This window comes from Fringilla coelebs, assembly GCF_963513975.1.
Source record: "Fringilla coelebs genome assembly, chromosome: 17".
Taxonomy (NCBI): Eukaryota; Metazoa; Chordata; class Aves; order Passeriformes; family Fringillidae; genus Fringilla; species Fringilla coelebs.
Window position 1 is genome coordinate 6,654,450 of NC_140043.1, and position 25,020 is coordinate 6,679,469.

At 45.3% G+C, this 25,020-nt stretch overlaps 1 protein-coding gene across 1 annotated transcript in view; it reads right to left on the bottom strand.

Annotated features, from left to right (window-relative positions):
• Positions 1-13,756: 13,756 nt before the first annotated feature.
• Positions 13,757-25,020, bottom strand: part of MED13L (mediator complex subunit 13L) — a 172,872-nt gene continuing 161,608 nt past the window's right edge. The window contains exons 26-31 of the mRNA XM_084217442.1: positions 23,753-23,911; positions 22,350-22,526; positions 20,071-20,225; positions 18,019-18,180; positions 17,602-17,714; positions 13,757-16,572 (exon numbers count right to left, since the gene is read on the bottom strand). Coding sequence (XP_084073568.1) covers positions 16,440-16,572; positions 17,602-17,714; positions 18,019-18,180; positions 20,071-20,225; positions 22,350-22,526; positions 23,753-23,911 — 899 coding nt within the window. The 3' untranslated portion in view covers positions 13,757-16,439. The remainder of the gene's footprint in view (positions 16,573-17,601; positions 17,715-18,018; positions 18,181-20,070; positions 20,226-22,349; positions 22,527-23,752; positions 23,912-25,020) is intronic.

Consider the following 25,020-nt stretch of genomic DNA (forward strand, 5'->3'; position numbering starts at 1 on the left):
GGGCTAAAAACCACACCACTACTCCTGTCCCTCACTGTTGATTCTGATAAAAGTTTTAACCAGAAACTAACATTCCACACTCTCTACAAAGGAGAAGGAAAGTTTTAAGAGCTGGAACCTGACTTATTTGAGCTGGACAGGTTTCATCTGGCTGTCATTGAGGAAAACTTTGAGTGCATATTCATTTGTTTTAAACACAAACCTGTTTCTAACAGAAGAATTTGTGCTTTTACCATGTATCACAGGTACTTAGGCAGGCAGTGTACACTGTACAAACCCAAATTATTAAATAGCCCTTGGCCACTGCTTAAAGTGAGACAAGTATCTGCCTGAGTTATATACTTAAATGCTTAAAAGAGGAAAAAAAGGGGGACAGAGTTAATAGGAATCTCAGAGCACTAATAATGCAAGTGTAACTCCTAGAAGGAGAACTACTGAATGGTGCATCCAGAAATACTTAGAAGGAATCTGAAAATAGTAAATGAGGTGCTTTGAAGGGGTCACCAATGGATGTGAAGGACAAACACAGTGTTAGAGACTGATGGGGAAAACCTTCTAACCTTGCTGGGTTGCCTGAGAGCAGAGCCAGCGGGAGAATAGATCCAGAGCAGGTGTGAAATGGTCCACCTTTCAGGTATTTTTGAACACACTTGCCTGTAAGCCCGCTGCCCATGTTCCCAGCCCTTGATGATTGCATCTGTCTCTCCTTGTCATTAACACACCTTTTTTGGTAGGAATTATAACGAAACATTTAGTTGTGACTGAAGGAACAGTCCACCAGGGAATGTGAGAAGGCTGATTTCATTGAATTAGAGATTTCCATGAGATTCTAAGGAGTAGTGCAGAAGTGAATATACAGGGAGGATCCACATGGGCCACAGAACATCTGATTCCTTTTGGAGGATGGACTTTCTACTCATGACATAGTTCAGGTATGTTTCCAGCTCTCAACTCCAAAGGATTAGAGTGATTCCCCAGAGGTTTGAGGTTGTGTTAGCATTCTTGGATTCTTTGGGGTTTATTTAACCTCCCTCCTACTAAGTATGGCCTCTGCAGTCTGAGATGTTTCCTTTTTCTGAGGGTGACACAGGCAGTTCATCCCCATCCAGTATTCCTATCTACAGTTAAATTTTATGTGTGGGATAATCATCACTTCCTATCTCAGGTACATCAGTCTCTTCCTGTATACTAACTTATAATCAATGTAAGTTTGGGATGTAACACAATTTTAAAGCTTGCTGCTAAAATATTCTTGCATCAGAGGTGTACAGAAAGCATCTCAGTCTGATGTGTGTGGCTCCATGTCCCCACACTACATTGTCCATTGGTGCCCAGCTTGTACTTTGCAAACAGCACCAGATCAGCCTGAGCCTCTGTTCCACTGGCTGCCGTATTTTCAAGTACAACAAAGGGGTACCTTTGATGACCACAAACACAAGTGCTTGCATTCATGTCTCATTCAAGTCTAATGGCACTCAAGATGCCCAAAAATCAAGTTAATTATATGGTGCACAAGATGCTCAATACTGCTTTCCACCCTCAGGGCACAGTCCCAGTATTCTACCAACCATGTCTTCAGTGAAAGCCTCTTTAAATATGTCTTCTTTAATACAAGAAAAGCAGCTTTTTATCAGATCTCTCCATATACATAATCTCAATTATTTTTTTGGCAGACTAAATTCAAAATCCCTCTGGTTTTGGACATTTATTAGGCTTTAGCACAAAGGTCACCCATAGAACAGAGCCCACCTGGCAGCAGGGAGAGCTGGCAGGGAGAGCCCCTCGCCCTCAGCCCTGCTGCAGGTGAAGTCCCAGGTGTGCACAGGGAGCGCTGTAAATGGGAGTGAGATCGGCAAGGGGAGCCTTGCTTGGCAGCTTGCTGCTGCCAGAGCATCACACAGAAAGTGTCGCTGGAGTGTGGTTCTGCCACCTGAGGCTGAGGTGTGCCCTCAGCCAGTGTCCCGGTGCAATGGGGACATAGCCTGTGAGGACGCGGCCAGCGTGTCCTGCTGCCTCCAGCCTTGGGCTGCGGCGACACCTCCCGGGAGCAGGAAGCGTCGCCGCAGCACAGGATCAGCCCCGGCTCTTGTCGGATCCACCGTTTAGAGATAGCCTTTTGATTTTTAACATGGGGTCCAGAATCTTTCCCTATTTGACATTTGTTATGTTCATTCCTCAGAGAAGTAGCCCTTTGTTTTTCTACCAGGAAAACTTCTGATCTTGCACACAAAACCAGTATTAAACTTATAGGAGACTTATAGGATTCTAAGCTCTTTTCTATAGAAGTACCTGGAATTTAACTGCTAAGTGGGTGAAAAATACTTGAACAGTGGTAGTTAAGAGCCCTTTTTTCTTCTTAACCCAGTCAAAGGCCCAGAACATTTGCCTGTATGGAAAACGGTGGTGCTGGCAGTTTCTGGAATTGGATCATAGGGATCAATAAGTACCTGCACACACTAGGAAAGTTGTTATACCCCAGTTCAGCCCAAAGACTCCCAAATTGTACAAAGCCTTTGTTCTGTTTATGATGTTTGAAAGGTGATGTGTGAGAATGGAGGACTCTTTTGGGGAATCATTTGATAAGTCAGTTGTGGTGTGACTGCGTAAATCATTCCCATATCAGCCACTGTGCAGGTTCCTGTCAGTGGTGTCTGTCACACTCCAGAGAGTACTGAGAATTTAAAGCCCCTGTCAAAGGCAGAAGCTTCCAAAATCTGAGCAGCAAGGGAGAGCACAAAATGTCCTTATCTGTTTCCTGCTGATGACGATGACTTGGTCTCACTTAGTAAAACCAAATGCCCTCTGTAGTACCCCAATGGGATGCCAGTCCTTTACCAGGGGAACAGCCTGGTCGCTCCAGGACAGAAGCCTCACAGTCCTAGCTGGCTCTTTGTGGGAATTCCAGTGTTTGTACACCAACACAGATCTAAGGATGCACAAGTATCCTGCTAAGCACCCTTTGTAAGCAAAACCTGGGATTTCACACGCTCAAGTTGTGGGGAAACTGGCTGCTGAGAACAAGAAACAGGACTGACTTCTTCATGTCACTGCAGAGACCCCTCCTGTCAGGTCAATCACATCCTGTCTCCTGAGCATGTTTCATTCAGAAAAGAGTGGTTCTTGCTACACTTCAGAAACAAATACGCAGCGGTATCATTACATTCAGACAAAAAAGCAGACTAAATCATCTGAGTTCAAGCTGAAGTGGGACTTTAAAGTGTTCTGCCAACTTGGACCCTTGTTGTCAGTTGCCGTGCGGTGGGCAGTGGAACAGGACAGTATCTAAGCACTCTCACTACCTTTGCCCCAGAAATGAGTGCTAGCGTGGTAACAGCAGGAGTGTTCCTAGATGCTTGTTTTTCAGTCTCAGCTCTTTGGCCATAAGGGTTTTTTTCCCCTCCTTAACAGAATGGCACAGTCTTCAGCCTCCTCCCCTGGTTCCCATCTTCTTTGGAAAATAAACAGCTCTGATTGTTGTGCACTTGAGATTATGAAAACATCAAGTCCATTAGTATTTGGCAAAGTGCTCTCTCATTTCCTTCTGATGTAATAATTGAGAGAGAGGGAGCGGAGACGGCAAAGATAGCACAAGGCACAAGTTAATGACCTTCTCGCATGTATGTGTGGCCTCTTTGAGAGGGAGCCTTTTCCAAGCCCCATCTCGCCTCCACTCATACTGTTTCAGCTGAAACACTGCTTCAATGTGGCTTTTATTATTTGATCTGATGTCCCTTGGCCAGCCTTCAGAGGCAGCTAAATGGCAGGCAGGTGTGGGGGGCTAAGAGACAAAAAGCAAATGGAGTTAATGCTTCAGCAGGCCTGCTGCACACAGGCCCTCGGCTCCAGCTCTGCAGGCAAATGCCACTGGTGCCCAGTTCCTCTTGCCTGCTTTGGTTTCACTTACACATTTAAGTCTAGGGGGGGAATGCATCCTGCTTCGCTCTCTGAGGGAGATTCTTTGGAAGACTGAAGGCCTGATAAAAATCAGGACGTGGGTGGAATGGCTGAGTGTAGAAAGGGATCAGCTGTAGAAAGAAAATTAACTGAGGTCAGTGGTTACTACTCTATAAGTGTTGGACTGGCCACCCACTTATTTGATTGCCAAATTTGTGGCTTCACTTTGGGTGCCTAGAGCTAAATTGAAGTGGGATAGATTTCACAGAAGGGTAGTGGAATTTATCCATGTCCATAGTGTTTCCTGCTGGCTTTCTCAAGACTTTAGTCTTTTGAACTGCTTCTAGAAGCCTCCAGAGATGTGTAGCTTTCCACATTAGCTTAACTGGAACCTAAGCCAAAAATCTCATCTCAGTTAAAAAAATAATCTGAATTTGACAGCTGAAGTTTTAGATTAATAAAAGAAAATAAAGATTAGCCTTTGCCAAGTGGCCCCCTTTGAGGGCTCCAGCTTGAAGTGACGAGTTCCTGGGCTACCTGAGCCAAAGGGTGATAATATGGATACTCTTTGAAGGCAAATCCTTCCCTGTACAAGGTGTCCCTGCTCCCACTGGATTCACATAGTCAGCACCCTGGAAAGAGGAAGCCTGTGAAGGATCACAAGTGGATTTCAGTGGGGTACTCCCTCCTGCAGCCAAGGATTTCTGTCAAGGAATGAGTGGAGCTCTGAACAACATGGTATAATGGAAGGTTCCCTGCCCATGGCAAGGGGATGGAACTAGAGGATCTTAAAGGTCCCTTCCAACCCAGGCCATTCTGTGGTAAAGGATTACTGATTTCTGGGAAAGATTGACAGCTGTGCCAGAAGGCAACTCCACCCTTCCTGGTGCCTAGAGGAGTCCTTCCCCTTTCCCCCCAGGTAAGGTTTTCCATCTTTTCTCTCTGTACCTGAAAGTGTTGCAGTGGGAGAGTTAAGCAAGTTAGTTTGATGTAATCAAAGTCTCAGCAGGTTTGAGTTGGCCCCTGTTTGCCACCACAGCACCCTGGACTTACATGTTCAAAGCCAAACCATATGTTCTTTGTGCAGCAGCATTGGAAGGCTGCTGAGGGGGGGATAAGTTTTACCATCTTTTCACCTCCCATCAAAAAAGTAACTGACAAATGGATTATAGGATTGATCTGTACCAGAAGACACATTATTTTTAAAAGGCCCTTTAGAAGGTCCCCTGGTTGGTTTCAGGGCTGTGTAACAGTCCTTCCCTGCCAATCTAATACTTTATATTTGATCATGAAAAATTTCATATCAGAAAAATGCTCTTTTCTAGACCTAGCTGCAAGGATAGCTACTTCCTTCCTCCCTGTACATTTCCTCCCCTCATATTTTATACATGCAAAGGCATATACATTCTAACTCCTTTCTGCCATCCTTACATGGCTGCAGTTCTGATTTCATTGATTGCACACACCAGTGTCTGCAGAGCTACCTTAAGTAAGTTGAAGCCGTTGGGAATTCAAGGTGAATACATTTTTCTCCTTCAGATACGTTGTTTTAGTTAAAAGCCATTGCGGCTGCTCCATAACAAAACCAGACACAGTGGGCCCCCTTTGTCCGGCTCTTGGCCAAGGTAGCATGTATGGATTAAGTGATGAATTGCAAAGAGGGCCTAAAAGCCAAGCTGTAACTTCACAAAAAGGCCATTAAAGGTGAGCACTGTCAGTGAAGTGCCCATTCAGAAGCGCTTTTATGACCCTCGGTGTTCCAGAGACGCTCAGAATGGTTCAGGCTCCCAGACTTGCTGCCCAAGTGACACAACCTCAGCTGAACCTGGCTGGGAGAGCTGCTCCTTGTAGGGATGGGAGTGGGACACTGGCACTGTCCACACCCAGCAGGTGAGGAAAAGCAACACCTTAGTCCTGCTCAGATATAAGAAGTCATGAATTTGACCTCAAGGTGAAAAAACTGGGAAGAAAAAAAATGAACAGAATATGAAAGCACACACTTTTTGGGCTACTTTTACTTCCTAAACTTCACCTTCATCAATTCTGCATGAAATGTAATTTTGTCTCTTTTTATGCATTCCTTCATATGGTTTTCAGTGCATCTATAAAGCATCATAATTTCAATTATTGACAGTTCTTTAAGCATGTCTTAGAATTTTGTATAGAGTGGAGGGGTCTATATAGCTTAGGTGATAGAAAATAGCTCACCTGTGGACTGTGACGTGCACATCCTTTAGTGGCATAAAGCTGCTAGAGGTAAATTGTGCCTGAGTTCCCTTACACTCCATATTAGTCTCTAAAAGATGGAGAATGAATTAAACCTGATCCTGATTGTTTCTATCAAGCTTTAAAAACACAGTTCATAGAGCAGCAGATTCATTACAAATATTTTGATTGCTCCCTGAAAGAAAAACATGCAACTTTCTTCTTCGTAGGGGAACTGAAAGGAGTGGTTTGTTGACTTCTTTGTGGTGCTTTCAAATCTGTAATTCAGTGCACTTGTGAAATGTTGGATGATGGTTTGAAATAGTTTCAACTCAAAGCAAGTAAATCTAGCCAGGCTGGAGCATTTGCTACCTCATACAGCCGAAGTGAGCAGTCATTTCTCACCTGAAATCCACAGCTAAGAGGTGTTTTGGGGCACCTGCAGTTTAGCTTGAGCTATATTCAGCTCTTGGCTGAGTTTAGTTTCAGACAAGACATGTTGAGGGCATTTCTTTCTCCACAGCAGCAGCTGCTTTTCTGAGATCTGAGCTGTCTTTGCAGAGATCCCCTTACTTGGAGCTGCACTGGCCCTTAAACCCCAAGTTCCTGCTTTGGTCCAGTTGTAATGCTGAGCTGAGATCAGTCCCCTCTCTCTCTCTGCTGAGAAGAGCCGAGGCTAGAAGCAGCTGGGTGAACTTTTACCAGTTTGGTTGCAGTTATTTGCTGTGATGCTGCTGCTCCTCCATCAGCAGCTCCCTCCCCAGCACCCAGCCAGACACAGGCTCTGCTCAGCCCTGAGGAAACAGCTCCCCTGGCAGCGTGCCTGTGTTTGGGGCTTCACTCTGACATGTCATAGCCTCACACATTGCTGGGGAGGTGTTGGAAAGGCACCGCAGCCTCTCTCTGAGCGGTGCTCTTTAAACTTTCTACTGATTAGGGGCCTTTTAGCACTCAGCTGGCTTTTCCTAATGGATTTTGCCTTTTCATTGAGACTATTTTTTTTGCAGCGGTTGCCAAAGTAAACAGTCACGGATGGCTATTTGGAAAGCAGGGGAGAGAAGAAAGGGACCCAGAGTCAGGACTGGTCCAAATGTGTCCAGACAAGCACTATACATCAGCTGATATGTGTTGGGGGCCAAGTGCTGCCAGAGTTAAAATTTCTGGGAAAAGGAGTCCATTTGTTGAGAGACAGGCACAACAGATACAATTGCAAGGTCTTCTCTTGGATCAAAGATGCCATGCCTGAATTCTTGAGCCTTTAGGGGGAGCAGGGTGTGAGCTTGGCATTAATCAGCCCCTTTCTGATTTATTTCCAAAGTCTTGAAGTCAGAGGAGGTGTTTGAGTAATTCCAAGCTTACAGAGTTCAAGCATATCAATCCTTCACTGCTCTGAAGCAGATAATTTAGCCTTCAGCTAGCTCACTGTGTGGGAACCTATCAGGCACTGTCCTAAAAGAAACTCCCTTCCTCTGCACTGTTCTGGTCAGTGCATATCGCACATCTCTGCAGAAGTTCAGAATTTGGTCCAGGCCAACAAAGAAAACTGGGTACAGTGGCTCTGTCCCCAGCTGGATCAGTGAGCCTGGTAACTTTTGTGTAGGCCCTGGATGCACTGCAGAAGTGTTTTAGGGATGTAATATATTTATGGCCTGCGTTTTTTATCACGCTCTGAAAAGAGTTCTAGATTTTACAGTTCCTTCTCTGCTGCCTTGACACAAAGCACAAGAGGAACAAAGCAGACCATTTGTGTAGGAATAGCTTCTTTCCCAGTCCCATCTCCACGCTGATTTGCTCCTTAGTTCAGCCAGCTGCTGTCTGCTCTTCTTCCTCCTCAGATTAACTCAGATTAACAGAGTTCAGAATTTTCACCTTCAGCTAGGACTTGTTCCTTGCGGGAAGCTTCAGCTTTGTTTCATCTTACAAAGCAGTGAGGGTTCACCTGGCTCCTTCTGGTCAGATGAGCATAATTCATAGACAGAGCTTGGGCTACTGATCTGATAGCTAGACCTGATCAGTTGTCTCAAGTGCTTAGGACTCCTGCAGCCTCCTCTCCCCACAGCAGAGTCACCAGAATGTCCAGGGGCAGGCTCTTATGTGACTTTGATCCATGCCAGGGATGGATTCCAGATGGATACTTCCCCAGAGTTGGCCTACAGGCATGTTTCACACAGCATTGATGGGGTGTTAACGATGCTAAAATTTCAGCCAAACTCCTCAGACATGCTGGGTTGGGAATGAGGAGAGGAGTTCTTTAATAAAAACCTGATGGAGACCGGGCACTTTTACCTGTAGTGCAGCCAGAGAAGCTATCAGAGCACCTGGAAGAGGGAAGTGAAGGTGCAGCCCCTGGCTGTTACCAACTTACTGAAGCACCAGTGGATCTTGGCATTTCCCAAGTCTCGGGGCCTGGGATGAAGCCGTTTTCTGGAAGGTGCAGGGTGGTGTGCAAGTGGTGGCTTGATGCTGTGGGGTCTGGAGGGGATTTGCCACTGGGAGCTGTGAGGTGGTCCAGGGCAAAGGGACCTGAGGGGGGAGCTGAGGGAAGGATCAGGCACATCTCCATGGGGCTGTGGCTGCAGTCCTGCCTCCAGTTCCCCACAGGGCCTGCAGTGCTCTGGGGCAGTGCTGGGAAGGGGCTCAGGGTCTGCTCTCTCCTGCCCTCAAATCCTGCCTGATTCCTGGGGTGGGAACATGCCACAGGCAGAATGGAGCTGAGCCATTGGGCTGGGCTTGGGCTGCCTGAGTGGCATTACCACACACCTGCTGGGGTCATTTTTGGCTCAGACATCCCACTACTTTTTTCCTGAAGTGAGTGATCCTTATCTGTATCCTAGTTTAGAGGCTATTCCACATCTATGTGTTTGGCTTAATGTTTTAGGTTTTGTGTGTGTATGTCTTACTATTAATTACTTCTGATATTTTATTGGCCAGTTCCACAACATTTTGGGATCCTTCTATAAGTCTTTGCAGAAGGCTGTAGTTTTTGTTGTCCTAATTAATTTTATGTGATCTTGACTAGAGTTTGCAAACTAATGTCCTGCACTCCGCTGCCTGAGAGCCTTAAAATGAACCAGAGCTCAAGTGAGCCAGTAGCATTGATTGTTACACAGGCAAAGAGTAGCAAAGCCAACAATTTGCCCAAAATCCCACGTTGGTTTGGGCAGCTTTAGAGTTTTGATCTTTCCTCTCCTCTCAATCCCTTTAGTGTGCCTTCCTTACTTGTTTATTAAATCTGGAGCTGTTCTTCTGATTAACTGTACCCTTGTAACTGCAAAGCCGTTGCTCAAGAGGCTGAAGGGGTGGGCAGTAGTTGCACAGAAACCTGGAACAGCAGTTCCATTCCATGAGTGCTGGCCTCAGGCACTCTGAGGTTATGCATTAACACTGAGTGCCAGTGCCCCTCACCTGCACAGGCACCCTGGGCTGCCATCTCCAAGTCTCCAAAAGAACAGGGAACTGGGGTGGAGGAGCCCACACCAGAGAATTGCACATGGAACAGAGGTCACCCCAAATACCCCTCCCTGATTAGGAATCTGTAGACTATAGCAAAGGATTTGTGCTTCCTGAATGGACAGGGGACTCATCCAAGTCACCTAAATAACAAAAGCAGAGAGATTCTGGCAAAATGAGAAAAACATTCTCTCAACTTCTGATTGAATTTGTTTAGGGAGGGAAGGTTATGTTTTGTGGAAAAGGATGCTCACTTGTGTGGGATACTTCTTTTAAAGAAAAGTAACATTTCACTAGTGAAAGGGCCCAACATGAAAAAAGCAGCATAAAGTGCAAAGAGAAGGGCAAACCAGTGATGATGGGAATCTCCAAGCAAAGGAGGGGTGTCCTCTGTCCCACCCTGAGAGCAGGCTTGGGCCCATGCAGGTCCCTTTTCTGTCCCCTGGCTGTCCCTGGACACTGAGGCAGTGCAGCAGTGTGTGCCATTGCAGCATGGGGCACTGCAGCGTGTGCCATTGCTGCAGAACCCTTCCCCACACACCGCAGCCTAACAGGGAGAAAGAAATCCAAGGGCAATTACATGGAGCTGAAATGTTGCTGAAGCCAGGAGCCCAGAGAGCTGCTCACAGCACCGTTCCTTTAGCACTTCCATGGGCCATTACCCTGCTGGGATTAAGAGCCCCCTGCCCTGCCATGCGCACCCTGCCCCATCACCTGCCTCTCCTGGCCTGTCTTTTCCCCAGGCACTAATGAAATTACCACCGAGACTGATTACAAGTGGGGTGGAGCACTTTGACCAATGAACCCACACCTGCTCGCGTGGTTGACCTTTAATGATCCAGCTCTGTAGCTCTGCAGTTTAATTTGGTTTTTTAAAGCCTGGTTTAGGGAGAAGCTGGAGTTTCATTTGCCATCAAAACGTGACCCCTGCTGGAGGACCAAGGATGTGACTTTCAGTTATTCCTATGGTCAACCCAACACACAGAACAGCACAGATGTGATTAATGTGATGTGATACAGCTGTCACTGGCTGCAAGAAATCACAGACAACTGAAAAAAGGTTGACTTCTTATTCATCCAGCTGCAAAGGTAAAAAAGTTTTTCTGGGTATTGTTTTTTGGTTGGTTGGTTGTGGTTTTGGTTTTATTTTTGGGTTTTTTTTCATGCATCTGATTGTGTTTTACAGAATTGCAGGGACCAGTGAGCTTTTCCTACAGTCCTCTGTGTGTGTGTGTAATTTTTTTTTAATGGGGGTTCTGGATATCAAATCTGGCAGAAAGTTATCCAAACACTCATAGTAGCAGCAGTGCATTTGAGGATGTAGTTTGTTCCTAGATTTATACCAGCCTGACATTTTCCCAATGGCAAAATATTTAAATAAAAACAAAGAGAGTGTCAGGCTGGTAGGAGTTTTTTAAACATATGTCTAATTTAGTGTGTAAGGAAAATAAATTCCACTTGTGAGGGCCCTAGGTCTGCCCTGGTTGCCACGTGGGCTGCAACAGTTCCCTGCTGGCCTGGCTGTGTCTTTTAAAAGGGCCCAGCTGGAGTGAGCATCACTGCCTGAGGAGCAGCTGATGCTGCTAGGTAAATGACAGAGGTCCTGCAGGGGCAGGTATTGCTGAAATGAAACATTTGTCCAACAGGAAAAGGTGCGTGTGCTGTGGGAAGTAACCCACATTCCTGCAATGTGAAGGTAGAGGAGGTGGCTGGGTACCAGGGGTTGGGTAAGAGCTGAAAACTTTGGGGAACAGAGGAAATGTCAACAGCAGAGGCTGCTGTAGTATCCTCAGAGCCACATGAGAGTGGCCATGGAATGGGACCAGACCCTGTGGGGCAAACCAGAGGGAGCCAGCGAATTCCAGCGGGTGTTGCAGGACCATGAAACATGTTCCTGTAAAAAGAGTCCCCAGCAGTGCCATGTCCTGCTGGTTTGCTGCAAAGGGGCCCTTGTGCTAAGCTGGTGTTTAACCATGGTTCTGAGAGGTTTCAATGAGTAGCTCTTACAGGGAAAAGCTGATGTTTATCTGATAAAGGAGCATGTGCTGTATGGAGATGTGTGTCCATGGCTGCAGGGGCTGACAGGGCCCAGCGTGCAGCAGAGCAGGAGCTGCTCATACAGAATGGCTCACACTGGAGCATGCCCTGTCTGGAGCCGAGCTTCGGTGAGATCCCAGCACTGACAGCTCAGGGGAGCCTGAATTCCCAGCTGGCCTCACCCAGACACTGGGGCCATCTTCTTCCAGGCCTCTGCAGAGTATTTCAGGGTGCAGACAGCCCTAAGGTTTCCATAGCCCATGGGACATGCTGTGGGATTGCTCCTTTGACACCTGGTAGGGGAACAGCCAGTGAAGCACAAACCAGTAGTGTCACATCAACTTTTGTCCAAGGTTTAAGGTTCAGGATCAAAATAGGGAAGTGGAAGCTGCATAATTTTATAAATCCTGCTTTGTTGTCAAAGACCAAAGCCTTCCTGTTTGGGGATGCAGGGCTGTTCCATTTCCACTGTAAATGGTGGGAGACTGCCCATAAACCTCATGTTTACTTCACTATTTCTGATGCTTTCTACATGTGCTGAAACAGCTTTCAGGTGGCCATGACATTTTGTCAAAAATAGAGATGGCAATTGGGAAAGGAAAAGTAGTTTAATGTCAGCCTAATCTTAAAAAGCATTTTCTTTATTGGAGTTAAAGAGCTGAGTCCATCACCATAGTGTTGCACACATTTGTTGTAGATATTCCATTATTACAAATCAACTAAGATTTCAGTTTTTTCATCCAGGTCTTCCTTACAGTACTCATGGAATGGAATATTTAATTGGTAGGTTTTGTCTGTGAAGCCAGTGAATTAGTCACAAAGTAATCTCCATGTAACAAATACTGCTCTGCAGTAATTCCAGGTACTTGCAGCTCTTACAGGAAAAGACCAAAATGTAACTGTTCTGTACAGACTTGGATAGGGTAATTGAACAGTGTCATTTAGTACCATAATTTACAGTAGAACAGTGAACTAAAAGATACAAGCTTGAAAGTTAAAAAAAAAAAGTTAAAATCTTAGGGACTATTTTTGTAACTATCTGAATTCAGAACTAAGAAGCACCAAAATTCAAGTGTACAAGAATTAACATCTACTGAGGAAATCCCAAATGGCCATTAAAGAGGCATGGAAAGGAGTGGCAGTTCCTCCATCCAGTCACTGGCGATGTCATGGGACACTCATGTGGGCTCCAGCTATTATGGAAAATTAGTACTTTTAGAATACTTTTTAAGGGAGTGAGCCACAAAGATCAGCTGTGAGACACTTGGAGTCTGCAGAAACTCCCCCATCCCCTTTTGCCAGCCAGCACTGCTGTAACAGGGGCTGTCCCTGTAGCCTGGGGTGGCACAGCTGGCTCCAGCCACCCCACACATCCCAGGATGGTACAGCTGGATCCTTCCCCCCCCATCCCAGGATGGCACAGCTGGCTCCAATCCCCATCCCCCCCCACCACATCCTGGGATGTCACAGCTGGTCATTAAATGTCATTTTGGCACTTTTGTATTTGGGAATGACCTTGCTAATCCCAGAGTGTCTCTCTCTGAAGAGACCTCCTGGGTGTAACAGTCCAATGCAGCCCTGCCCACAGCAGTTACACAGCACAGAATTCACAATTAGCACAGAATCTCAGAGTGTCCTGAGCTGGGAGGGATCCACAAGGATCATGGAGTCCAGCTCCTGTGGCTGGGGATTCTGCAGCTTCTCTGGGAAGCCTGAGTCCATGGCTCTGGTCCCTCATCCAGGGCTGTCCTGCAGCCACCATGGCCCTGTCCCCATCCCTGTGCTGGGAGAGGGGCCAGGCCTGACCTGCCCCTGAGAGCTCCTGCTGGAGACTCACCTGCTGCACATGGAGAAGTTCATCCATCATTGATGGACCCCTGGGTTCAGAGCAGTCCATGGAAAGCAGCCACTGCTCCCATGGCACTGGATTATCCCAGGCTGCTCCCACCCACCCCTCTGGCAGGATTTCCCATCCTTGGCATCAGTGACAGCCCCTGTCCCCTCACAACAGCCATGGTTTGAAACATTTCATTCCAGTTCCATTCACAGCCCTGGATCTGCACCTTGCAATTCTTTCCCTGGGAATGCCAAAACTCAGAGCTCAATAAAAGAATAAAACTGCACCAACAGTTTCAGTAATTCAATAATTTATTCATCTAAAAAAGTGTGTAAAAGTATATAGCTCTCATCCACAAGGTATATATGAATGACATTTAAAATGGAGGTCTTTTATTATTATTGTTTCTTTTTATCAAAGTCTTTTTTAGTGTATTGTACCAGCGATATACTGTAGATTTAAAATGAACTTCACATTTTTTTTTGTTTTCTTTCAAATTGTCGGCTATATATAAAAGAAGCTCACTGCAAAATGCTCAGAGGAAAAAAAAAAAAGAAAACAAAAAGAAATTCAGAACTCCCCAGAAATGTACAGCTTTTACATTTAAAAAAGGTTCTGAAATATACATACAAGCATGCTGGACATTCCCCACCCTCCCACTCCCTTTAGCTCAAACAACTGTAATAATAATTCTGATTTAGGCATGATTTTCCAAAGTTAGAAATAAAAAAAAAAATAATAATAACTTTCTTCACTCTGTAGGAAAGCCAGGGCTTGTACATTTCAGATTAATTCAGTAAAAAACTCACAAGTAAAATAATGCATATTTAAGAGAAATATTATACAGAACTTCTCACACTGAAGTACATAAGATTTTTCTTTAAAATCTATTGCCATTCATTTATTTTGCACAAAAACGTATAAATATGTCACCAGCTTCTCTTAACTTAAAAAAATTAAATAAAAGACACCAGATGAAAACTACTCCTTGCTGCCCTTTTTTTAATTTCTAATTTTTGCTTAGAACCAGGTTTGTGGGGAAGAAACGCCCCTGGATAAAAACAGCCCATTTAAAAACAATAAGCAAAATAATAATCCAAAGTTCAGATGAATCCTGGGAACAAATAACCCCCAAATGGTAAAAGATTACAAATGTCTACTTTACATTGTTTTCCTCCCCAAGTTAAATTTTTTTATACAAGTTTACAATCTTCATCTTTTTATGCTCTTCAAAAGGCCTTGAGAATTTTCTTTTCTGATTAAGAAAAAATAGTACTGCAATATTTTTAAAGTCAATTTTACACTGTACACATTAGATACAAATGGTTTGATATCAGATTTTTTTTTTAACCTATACATTGCAAAGAGGACACCCACACGGAGGGGTGGAGCAGGGAAGGAAATAATCCATTTACAGGTTCCTCTCCTGCCTTCACCTTCTCATTACACAAGCAATTCTTTTTTTTTTTCTTTTATTATTTTATATAATTTGTTTTAAATGTTACATTATCTCAAGAAAAATACTTTTTAAAATCATAGAATTTCATTTTTTTTAACCAGAACATGAAAGTCTTTTGGAAGAACTCTAAACTTGGTAGTTTTTCTTCACAGCCAGGGGAGGGGTCACCCAGCCCGATCCAAGTGCCTGACCCTGGCCCCCTCCTGCTGCCCAGTGCACCCCCAGAAATGAGGGAATGGGGCTGGAATAGGAACCCCTGGGAGCCTGGAATGAAGGAGTCATAAAAATACTTCAATTAGCCATTAACCTTCCCAATGGCGATCATTTCACAAAACAAAGTAAATTTGCCACCACAGTGGTGTAACTTCAAGTACTAATTTAATGATATAATTTTTAAAAATTATTTCTTTGAAATAATATTCCTATAGTCAGAAAAAATACACCAGATTTGTGACTGATTTAGTGTAAACAAAAGCCGTATTTTTGGATATGTACATGGACGAGTCTGCCCAGAATTCAAGGGCAACTTGGCTTTCAGTAAATACTTTTCTAGCATCACTAAATTTACTGGAAATATATTTCAATCATAGCTCTACAATAGAGTAATTTGCCACTTTCCACTTTGCCCTGAATTGGGTTTTAAAGTATTTTTTCCTCCCTACCTCCCTCTCACTCTTCTCCCTTAGGTAGTGTTATCCTTCATTAAACACTGGCCATTCCTTGCTTTAACCAGGCTAAACACAGGGGAGAATTCCTTGAAATACAAGATATCCTTACCAGAACATGCTTCCCTTCCCAGACTTTGATTGTTATGAGCTTCTTTTGATTTCCAGATCAGAAGAGTGAGAGGTCTGTAGATAAATAACCCTACAGTGGAACGGAGCTGGATTTTTAAGGTATTTCTACTGTTCCTGGTCCTTTATAATTTAATCCCTCCCCTCCCCAAACCTAAAAATAAATAAAGTATCTCCAGACCATTCATATCTACATGGACAGGTAACAAATGCATGCATTCATCCCAATCCACTCTGACAGGAACTCCAGGTAGACAGAAAACTCCAATATTTATACGAGACTACAACTGTGTGGTTTTGTGTTTGTGGTTTTTTCTTCCTGCAAAGTCCCAGTTTACGACGATCAAACAACAAAACACCTGAACTGGTCACTACAAGGTGGTTTTTACTCAGAGGGCTGACACTGCTTGTGGGTCTTTATCAGTTCCTAATGCAAAAAGATCCTGTAGTCTTCCTTAAAAAAATAAAATATTAAAAAAAATAATCACGCTGACCAGTAGTTACTGAGCCACCAAACTAACACTGGCTTGAGGTTACTCTGTGTTCACTGTTCTTGGATGTTCCCAGATTTTGGACTGAAGCTGCCAGAGATGTTGATGGGTAGTTTAGTTTTGAACACTGCAGAATTCACATGTGCTTTTGGAGGAACAGAAGCACAGCACAGGACTGGTCTGAAGAGAAGCAAACGGAGCTCTTTGCAGGTCGTGGCACGTTCCCGGGCGGAGGGGAGAAGCAGCCAGAAGAACAAGTGCTTGTGTGTGTCCTACAGGATGTTCATGATGGCATTGTAGAGCTGGGTGAGCACCACGAAGTGCACGGGCAGGCAGGAGCTGCGATCCTGCGTGGCCGGGTTACACGTGAGCCAGGACAGGGCGTTGTACTGCTCCAGCACAAACCTGCACAGCGAGGCACAGACATCACAGCCTGCCCTGGGGGGTGTAAGGGGCTCTCCTGCACCTACACCCTGACTGAGCTGCCAGTATGTTGGCAAAGGAGGAACCTCACTGAAAAGCAGGAGGGTTCAGCTTTGCTGTGTCTGAGCTATTTGCATGAAGGCCCTCCCAACATCCACAGGCTCTAGACACACATTGGTTCAAATGCCACTGCTGTCAAAGCCTCGGGGATTGAACACCTCTGCCTCTCTGGGCACCCTGTACCAGTATTTGCTCACACTGTTCCTGTGATCCTCTAATTGCAATTTCTCATCTTGTAACTTGTGTCTGATGTCCTTTCCCTGTCCACTGCATTCTCGTTTTACTCAATACCTGGGACACTTTTGAGAGCTCAGTCCTCCAAGAGGATGCAAATTCAGATCTTCTAGAATAGTACACCCCCAATTTCCTTAGATTAGACATTCCTGTTCCCTGCTGATGTTTGTTTGTTCACTGGGGTGTCCCACACTGTGTGCTCTCATCACACAGATCTGTGTCCAGTCCCCAAAGGTGGGAAGGAGGCAAACAGGCCCCACACCATCCTGAACAATAAAACACACACCCTACATGCATTCAGGAACAGTGTCTCCTTTATACCCCAATGCTAGCACAGTAGCATCAGGGAGTGCTTTTATCTCCTCCTACAAATCCATTGGGTTCGGTGAGGCAAGATAATGAGTGGCACAGATCAGATTAGATGCCAGGGGCACAGAGCTGTCTGGGTGGGGGACAAACCATGATGTCCCCCTGGCAAGGCTGAGCTGTTCTGAGTTTGCTTGGTATCATTAAGCACAGCAGAGGGAAACGCACAGAATTCCCCCTCAAAGCCCTGCTCTGGCATCTTTGGAGGAAGAAATGCCCCAAGATACATAGGGCATGGCAGGGCTAAAAAGTGCTGATAAGTAATTGTGATAGGTTGGAAAGGTTACTCTGAAACCTCCAAGCTCAGTCCCCAAATGTTTAGGGCAGAAATGAAAACCTAAAGGGTGTTACCTCAAGACATCTGATGTAGTTTTAGAGTCGAGGGGGTGAGGAACTCGCTGAGAATTTCTGGCAGGTAGAAGCTCATCTGTCTGCGCTACAGAGATGTGGTGATGGAGAGAGGCCTGTGCAGAGGGAAAGAGCAAAAATTAACTTCTCATACAGCAGGTACTGGTCAAGATTCCCAAGAAACATCCATTGTGAATCACCTCAGGACAGCGTGGGAAGGTGGCAATTCTGTGTTGAACCCCCCCATGACCACGTGTATTACCAAATTAATGGTAACAATTTTGAATAAATGGACTGGAGTTCTGCAGTTCTGGAGTGAGAGGTCTCAGGTTTCCTCTGACACCACAGACTTCAACTGCAGCTTTTACAGGCATGGAAACAGCAGTGGATAATGAGGGCTCCATGTGGAGCATGACAGACCTTCAGGAAGAGGGGACACTGGTTCTGCGCCTGAGGACAGGAGGACCAGAACCACTGCGGGAGGTTCTCCGCTTTGGCAGTCGACACAAAGTACCCCAGGGCCAGGGGCTGCTGCTTCAGCTCCTCGGGGGCTTCTCTGGAGAGGAGACGTTCACCTTGGCTCTGCAAGACAGGGAGAAGGCAGCTCTGGGGGTGCTGTCAATACAGCCCACTCCTGGAACAGTGACTTCATTTGCTAATTACTGTCCTGTGACAAATGAGCCCTCCTTTAGTCAGTGAGGAATCTTAGTCAAAGTTACCCAGGCCCTGCCTTATTCCCCTGTACTTGGTTCTCCAGGCTTATGTTTCAGAAGCACTGTAGATTCCCAAACAGCTGGGAGAGCAGTTCACTTCATCCATAAATGTCAACAGGTTAAGAAAAAAAGGCAAAGATTCCACAGCACAGAAAGCAGCTCAATTACAAATCCCTCCTGCCAATCCCTTCCAGTGGGTCTGGACAGGAATCCAAGGCAGGAAAAAAGCCTGGGGCAGGGGGCACAGAGAGCCCAGCACACGGGGCTGATGCCCAGCCATCAATTATTGCCCTGACCCCAGGCCCACGGGGGGATGATCACACACTGCTGCTCTGCTAAAGCCAAACATTACACTGCAATTACCAGGCCTGGCTTAATGGTTAATGGGAATTACTTGGGTTCAGCTGGAAGGGGCTTGTCCAGGGCTCTGGGCTCAGGCCGTGAACCTCCCAGGGCTGCTCCCAATGGATGCTGCTCCACTGAAAGCAAGCTCTGCATAGAAGTGGGACAGAATGGATTGCTGAGGGAACTGGGGAGAGAGAAAGTGAGGAGTTCTGATTTATAGCTGCAGGGTTTGGCAGCAGAATTTAGAAGCTTTCATTTGCCCACACACCAGTTTGGAATAACTGGGACAGCAACGTGCTGTTATCGAGCCTTTGATGGGAGAGTTACACAATCCACACAAGGTGGTTGTGGACTAATCTCACAAAACAGGATTAGTATTTCTGTGGCTGAGGAACGAGGCATTTCTCCCTCACTGACTGTATTAAAGCTCCACTGAGGCATTTTGGCAGAGTTTGCAAGGGAAATACAGGCAGGACTTTCTACTTCCAGGGGTGAAACTATCACCATTTAGTCAGTCATGCTCAGGAGTTAGAATTCTGATCTGGAGACGTCTCATTGACATGTCACAAATGGTACAAAAGTTACCCTGTTTCTCTCATAAAATACTCTACTATTTAGTAAAGAAGTAATATACTACTACTTCAAAGTTAATACTTCTAGAACAAAACTTCACAGAAACTTGCAAAGCACAAAACTTCAACCTAATTGTGACGGAAACCATTTGAAGAGAACAGCTCAGTCTTACATGATTAAATGTAGGAGTGAAAGAGTTGCATCAAACCTGATCCAAGCTAAGCCAATTCAAAAAAAATAGCACGAATTACTGAAAATAATTTGCATTTTAAGTAATCACTGATGTTGGAACTGACTTTATAAAAGCCACTTCAAACAAAAATAACTCCCAAACGCTGTGTGCTCTGGGCTAAATATTCCTAAGAAAACAACATCTGCATAACCATCCAGCACCTGCGGAGTTTCCATGGGCAGAGTTTCATCCCTGGGAGAATTCTCTCCCTCTTGCCTCCCCTGAAATCCATGGGAACAGGGCTGTCACAGCTTCCCTTCTCTCAAACACTTGTCACTTCATGCCAGAGACATTCCATAGGATTTTCCAGGAAAGAATGGATGAGTAGATTAAATCTATGCAGGGTCATCAGCTACGGCTGTGCCACACCAAAATAAAGCTGCTCTCCTACTGCTTTCTCCCCCTCAATTATCCACCAACAATTAACTAGGAGGGTGCAAACAGCCATTGCAGAGACACCTCCAGCAGTATTTAACCTTCAGTTTTAAACTAATTTTTGCTTGTGTTGAGCTAATTATGTGTCAGGATCTAAAGGAAAAAGATTTTGTTGGAGGATTTGGGTCTTCCTTTGTATTTTAAGCGCTGTTCCCTATAGTGCTCCAGCCTTACCCTGCTGTGATGGTAGTGAGATCCCACTCCAGTGCCAGATGGTGATCCAGGGGAAGGAACTGGGGAGGAATTAGGTGAAGAGTGAAGATTCCCTGTTATCAAAATTCTAATGTCATTGTCCATGTCATCTGGGAATGGAAGGTCAAACATGTCATCTGAAAAGGAAAAGAAAGGAAAATCATTTCCAATGTGCTATACTCTTTTCTCCAAGAAATTTTTATAATTTATTACCTTTCCCTTTAATTTATTTACTTTCCCTTTTTTCTTTTGCATACTCCCAAGATAGATGAAAGCAGAGATAAAAATTTTAATGTTTAATCCCCCCTAGAACCTTTGACTGCAACCACACAGACATAAAAGGGAGAGTTGGCAGGCAGTTATTGGGATAATGAATTTTAGCAGTGGCCACAGAGTGAACAAAATTCCCACTGCAGCAACTCCATAAAATCCTGACTGAATTTTGTAACAGAACAACTGAGACCTCTGTGCAGTTGGTCACAGAGACCCCTAAACACTAAACCCCTAAACTTGGAATCATCACACACAGCTCCAGGTGCTGCTGCCACAGGTGCTGCTCCTCAGGCTCCCAGAGCTGCACAACAGCTCCAACCTCTGGGAACAGCCCTGGCAGCTCCAGGGAAGCTGCCCCTAGAATCTGTGAGGACAGCAAGGCCTTCCTCACAGCAAGGGACTCGTGATTCTTTCAGACACTGCACCAGGATCCCAAACAGAGCAGCCTTCATATCCCACTTTCCCCTCAGGAGTTCCACATAGCTCATTAGCATAATTGGCTGGATTAATTTGGTTTATGTTAATATAGGGAGAGGCCTAAAGATACAGGGAAGATGTGTTTGCCTTACGCATTCCATTACTCATGATCTGCACACAGGTTACAATACTCTGAGTAAGTTATGGGAGAGAAGGATATGGCACCATCAACACAGAGCCAAAAATTACAGCATCACAATATGGTTTAGAGGGGGTTTTCTTATCCAGATTTCTCAGCAGGTGAAGAAATCCAAGTGTATACTGCTATTTAAAGTACATTTTAGTGAGTAGAAGGTACAGTGGGAGCTGTCTGAATTACCTGCATTAATTAAAATTGTAACCAAATTTATACTAAAACACAAAGCACTAAGTAGAAGTCATGCATCCTACATATAATAAACAATAAATAACAATTTATCTTGAAAAATATTAATTTACTCCATATATAATGGAAAAGTATGTGTGTCCTGAACTATTTTCACCTAAGACCCCAGTATTGAAACAGGCAGGTGGTTGTTTTCCTTCATCTCCCAAAGAGAACTCTGGATTGCCAGAGCAATGTTATAACTGAAGTTTATTAACTTGTGTCCTACAGCCTCAGTAAACAAACCAGAGGTAATATCATGCTCTGCTTGGTCCCTAGAGCAGAAATGAGCTGGCTAATGGCAGCAGGAAGCAGCTTAATCATTAAGTAGAGCAGAGTTAAGAAAATTAAATTTAACACCATTTTGGAAAAGGCCATTCTTGTACCTGACTCTAATTAACATCTGCAGCACCAACGGGCAGGTTAATGCAGGTTAATGTTTGTCATGCTTGGGAGGGATCCCAGTGCCTCCTGGGACAGGGATTGAGAGGGGCAACTTCCCTTCAGAGGCCCTGGGACATTCCAGGAGGGACAGATCAAAGCCTTAAAAGCAGTAGCCTGCCTTTGTCTCCAGCCCAACTGCCCTCCTCATTAATACAGCCACTGTACGTGTATGTAGCTGCTCTTGGTTTAAATTGCTTTGCACTCATTTAAAGGATTTGGGACAAAGAAGGAAAATGCTTATTTGGATATAAAGCATTAACCAGAGTCTTGCTGACTCAAACTGCAGGTTCGGTGTAAAAGCACTCCAGGGGCAACAGGAAATCTCAGGTTGGGATAGTTTCCCTACTAAACCACAAGTGCCTCCTTTGTGTCAGCTCTGCCCACAACAGGGCACGATGTGAAGCACAATTGGAAATCAGTGGCTGGCCTGAGCAAGTCACAACACGACAAAGTACACTCTGGTCTGTGCCACTTGGTGCATTGGCTGGTCCTTGTCCCTTCTGGAACAAACCAGTGTGACTCTGAAAATACACTCAGGGAGGGCAGAGAGTGCTCTCCCCCTGTAGCTACAGCCCTGCATGGTTCCCCTGCTGGGGTGGTGTGGAGTCTGTGCAGAACCCTGGTTCTCCTGAGGGTTGATTTCTGCCCAGCTCAGCTCTGCTGATGCCCTGGAAAGGCCCCAGGGGATTTCCCCCTCACTCACCATTGGTGGGGCTGAAGCCATCCTCGTTGGGGTAATTTGCAGGTGCCACCTGGATGGTGGCAGAGGTGGGGAACACCAGGATGTGTGTGCAGGAGGCGTCCTGGGGGGTGTTGAGCTGGGACGACTGCAGGTTCAAGGCCGTGCTGCGCCCGAACACCGAGCCCATCGTCACCGCGTCTGTGGGGACAGACACAATGGCACAGGTGGTCACTGCATCACCTCCCAAACACGTGTCCAGGGACACCTCTGCCCATCCCACCTGCTCTGCAAACGCACAGACACAGCTGAAGAGCCTTATCTTCAAAAGATTACATTGCTGCAAGAGCTTGACACTAAGATCACCAGCCCCACCTCTCCTGTCATTCTGCTGGCCCTTAATCAAATATTTACTTGTTAAATGAGCAAGTTAAGTTGATTTTTCACACACATCTTTGTAGAATTATGAAATACACCCCACTTTGGTCGATATGAACACAAACACAAAAATAAAGCCGCACAACAATAAAGTTTCTCGCTCCTCCTGCTCTGTTCTTCTCAATTACCCACCAACAATTAACTTGGAAGGCGCAAATACTCAATGCAGAGATATATTCTTCAGCAGTATTTAACCAGCACCTTCAATTTTAACCTAATTTTTGCTTGCTGTTGACCTAATTATGTGTCAGGATCTAAAGGGAAAAAAAATTCTGTTGAAGGATTTGGGTCTTTCTTTGTGTTTTACTGTGATATGAAAAAAGCCTCATTTGCCATCTGTTTTCTCACATTACAAAATCTCCGCTTTGAAAATATTCAACATGATAAGTAATTTTCAAGCTCAATTAATTCTGCTCTGTATTAGTCTTTTCTTTCTAAACTTAAAAAAACCCAGAGTGGCTTGTAAGTATATGTTAAGGATGTGTCACCACATACATTGAAAAGTACATGCTTGGGTAAAACAACAAAGGGAACCTCAGCATTAAATTTCACTTTAACTTAAGCCCATGGACTGCTACTTGTAAATGAACTCTCTAAATAACTTCAGCGTGTGAGAAGGCAAATGGCCTTTTCCTTATTCCCATTTCCACAGGCTCCTACTCATTCCCACTGTGCCTCCTCCGGGCATAAGGCTGTCTGTGACACCACTTCCAGCCCATGGGAACTGGGCTGCCTGAGCCTATGGGCTTCCCAGGGAACAGATCAGCACTTTGGCAGTGGCCTATAGTCACCCTCCCTCAGGAGACTGCTCTCCCCATGTAGCATCTCTCTATGATATTTTGGGGAATTCTGCTGGCTCAACCTATTTTCTGCCACACGTAGCCATGCTAGTCAAGTTCTTCACAGAAATCCCAAGATTAATGCGCCTAAGTGTGAAATGTGATAAAAGAAATGTTTTTCTGGCATTGTCATAGTTGGCTAAAACATACCTGGCATCACCACGAATGATCCCTGTGGCTCCATGGCAACGAGGCAGGCACTGAGGATGGAGGGGGAATCTGCTGCAGAGATGCCACACATGCGGCAAACCTCCTTCAGCTGTTTGCTGATTGTCTGCAGGGAGCACTCCCCGAGCAGGATACTCCAGTCTGCAAGGGAAAAGCAACATGGGAGGACAGAGCTGATGCAGAGCCAGCACCCATCTGGAAACAGCAACACATTCCCAACACTTGGCATTTCCTTAATCCCAAACTCTCCAGGACTGACTCCTGTGCACACGAGGGGTCTGGCCCTGCAAACGGAGTGCTCAAGGAATTCCTGTGGCATGTTTTTATTCCATGGCAGTCTGCTGGCTTTCCTTTGTTCAATACATTTTTTCCCAAGTCCATTTTGTTTGCTTAGTGATGTTTAAGTTGAGGAATCACAACTGAATCTTGTCTCTATTTCTGTGTCAGGATAACTTTGTTCAGAACTTTCTCTAACCTCTGATAAAGGCCCCCAACTTCCCTTGGAAGGACAGTGTGCAAATCTTGCACAAAACAAGGGAGTAGCATCAGACCCAGGGCACAAGCAAGGAAAGGTTTAAGGAAACAAATACAGGAATTCAGTGCCAGGGCAGGACTGCAGCCAGCTCTCCTGTAATCCATGCTGTCATGGCCCAGGAAATTCCAGTTTGGAGGATCCTAATGATTTCTCTGCCAAGTACTTTACACTCAGATCCACTTGGTCAAGTGGGCATCACTATCGAGACAACAATGGGGCCAACGGGAAAGAAAGGGCTTCAGCAGCTCTGGTGTTGATTATAAACTCCTAAGGAGCCCTCCTGGGAAGCCTGGATATCTGGCTTCCCATCCATGTTTGACCTCACTAAACTCTGGCAAAATAAACAACGGTCTATCCTGTCTGTGATAGAATTTGGCACCCCTGGTTTACCTTTTGTAAGGTCATGATTCTAGGAAGCAGAGACAGGACTTGGGAAGGTTAAGCCAAATTCACCCCATCTAAAGCCACTGTGTGATGGCAGAGTCTCAGCAAGTCTGCAGGTGATGCAAAACTGAGAGGAATGGCTGAGTCCCCATCCCTGGAAGTGTTCAAAAGCTGTGTGGATGTGGCACTTGGGGACATGGATCAGTGGTGGCTTCTGCAGTACTGGGGGACAGTTGGGCTTGATGGGCTCAGCAGGCTTTTCAAACATAAACAATTCTGTGGTTAGGTGATTATCACTCTCAATTTTGAAAGGTTTGTGATCAGGTCAGAA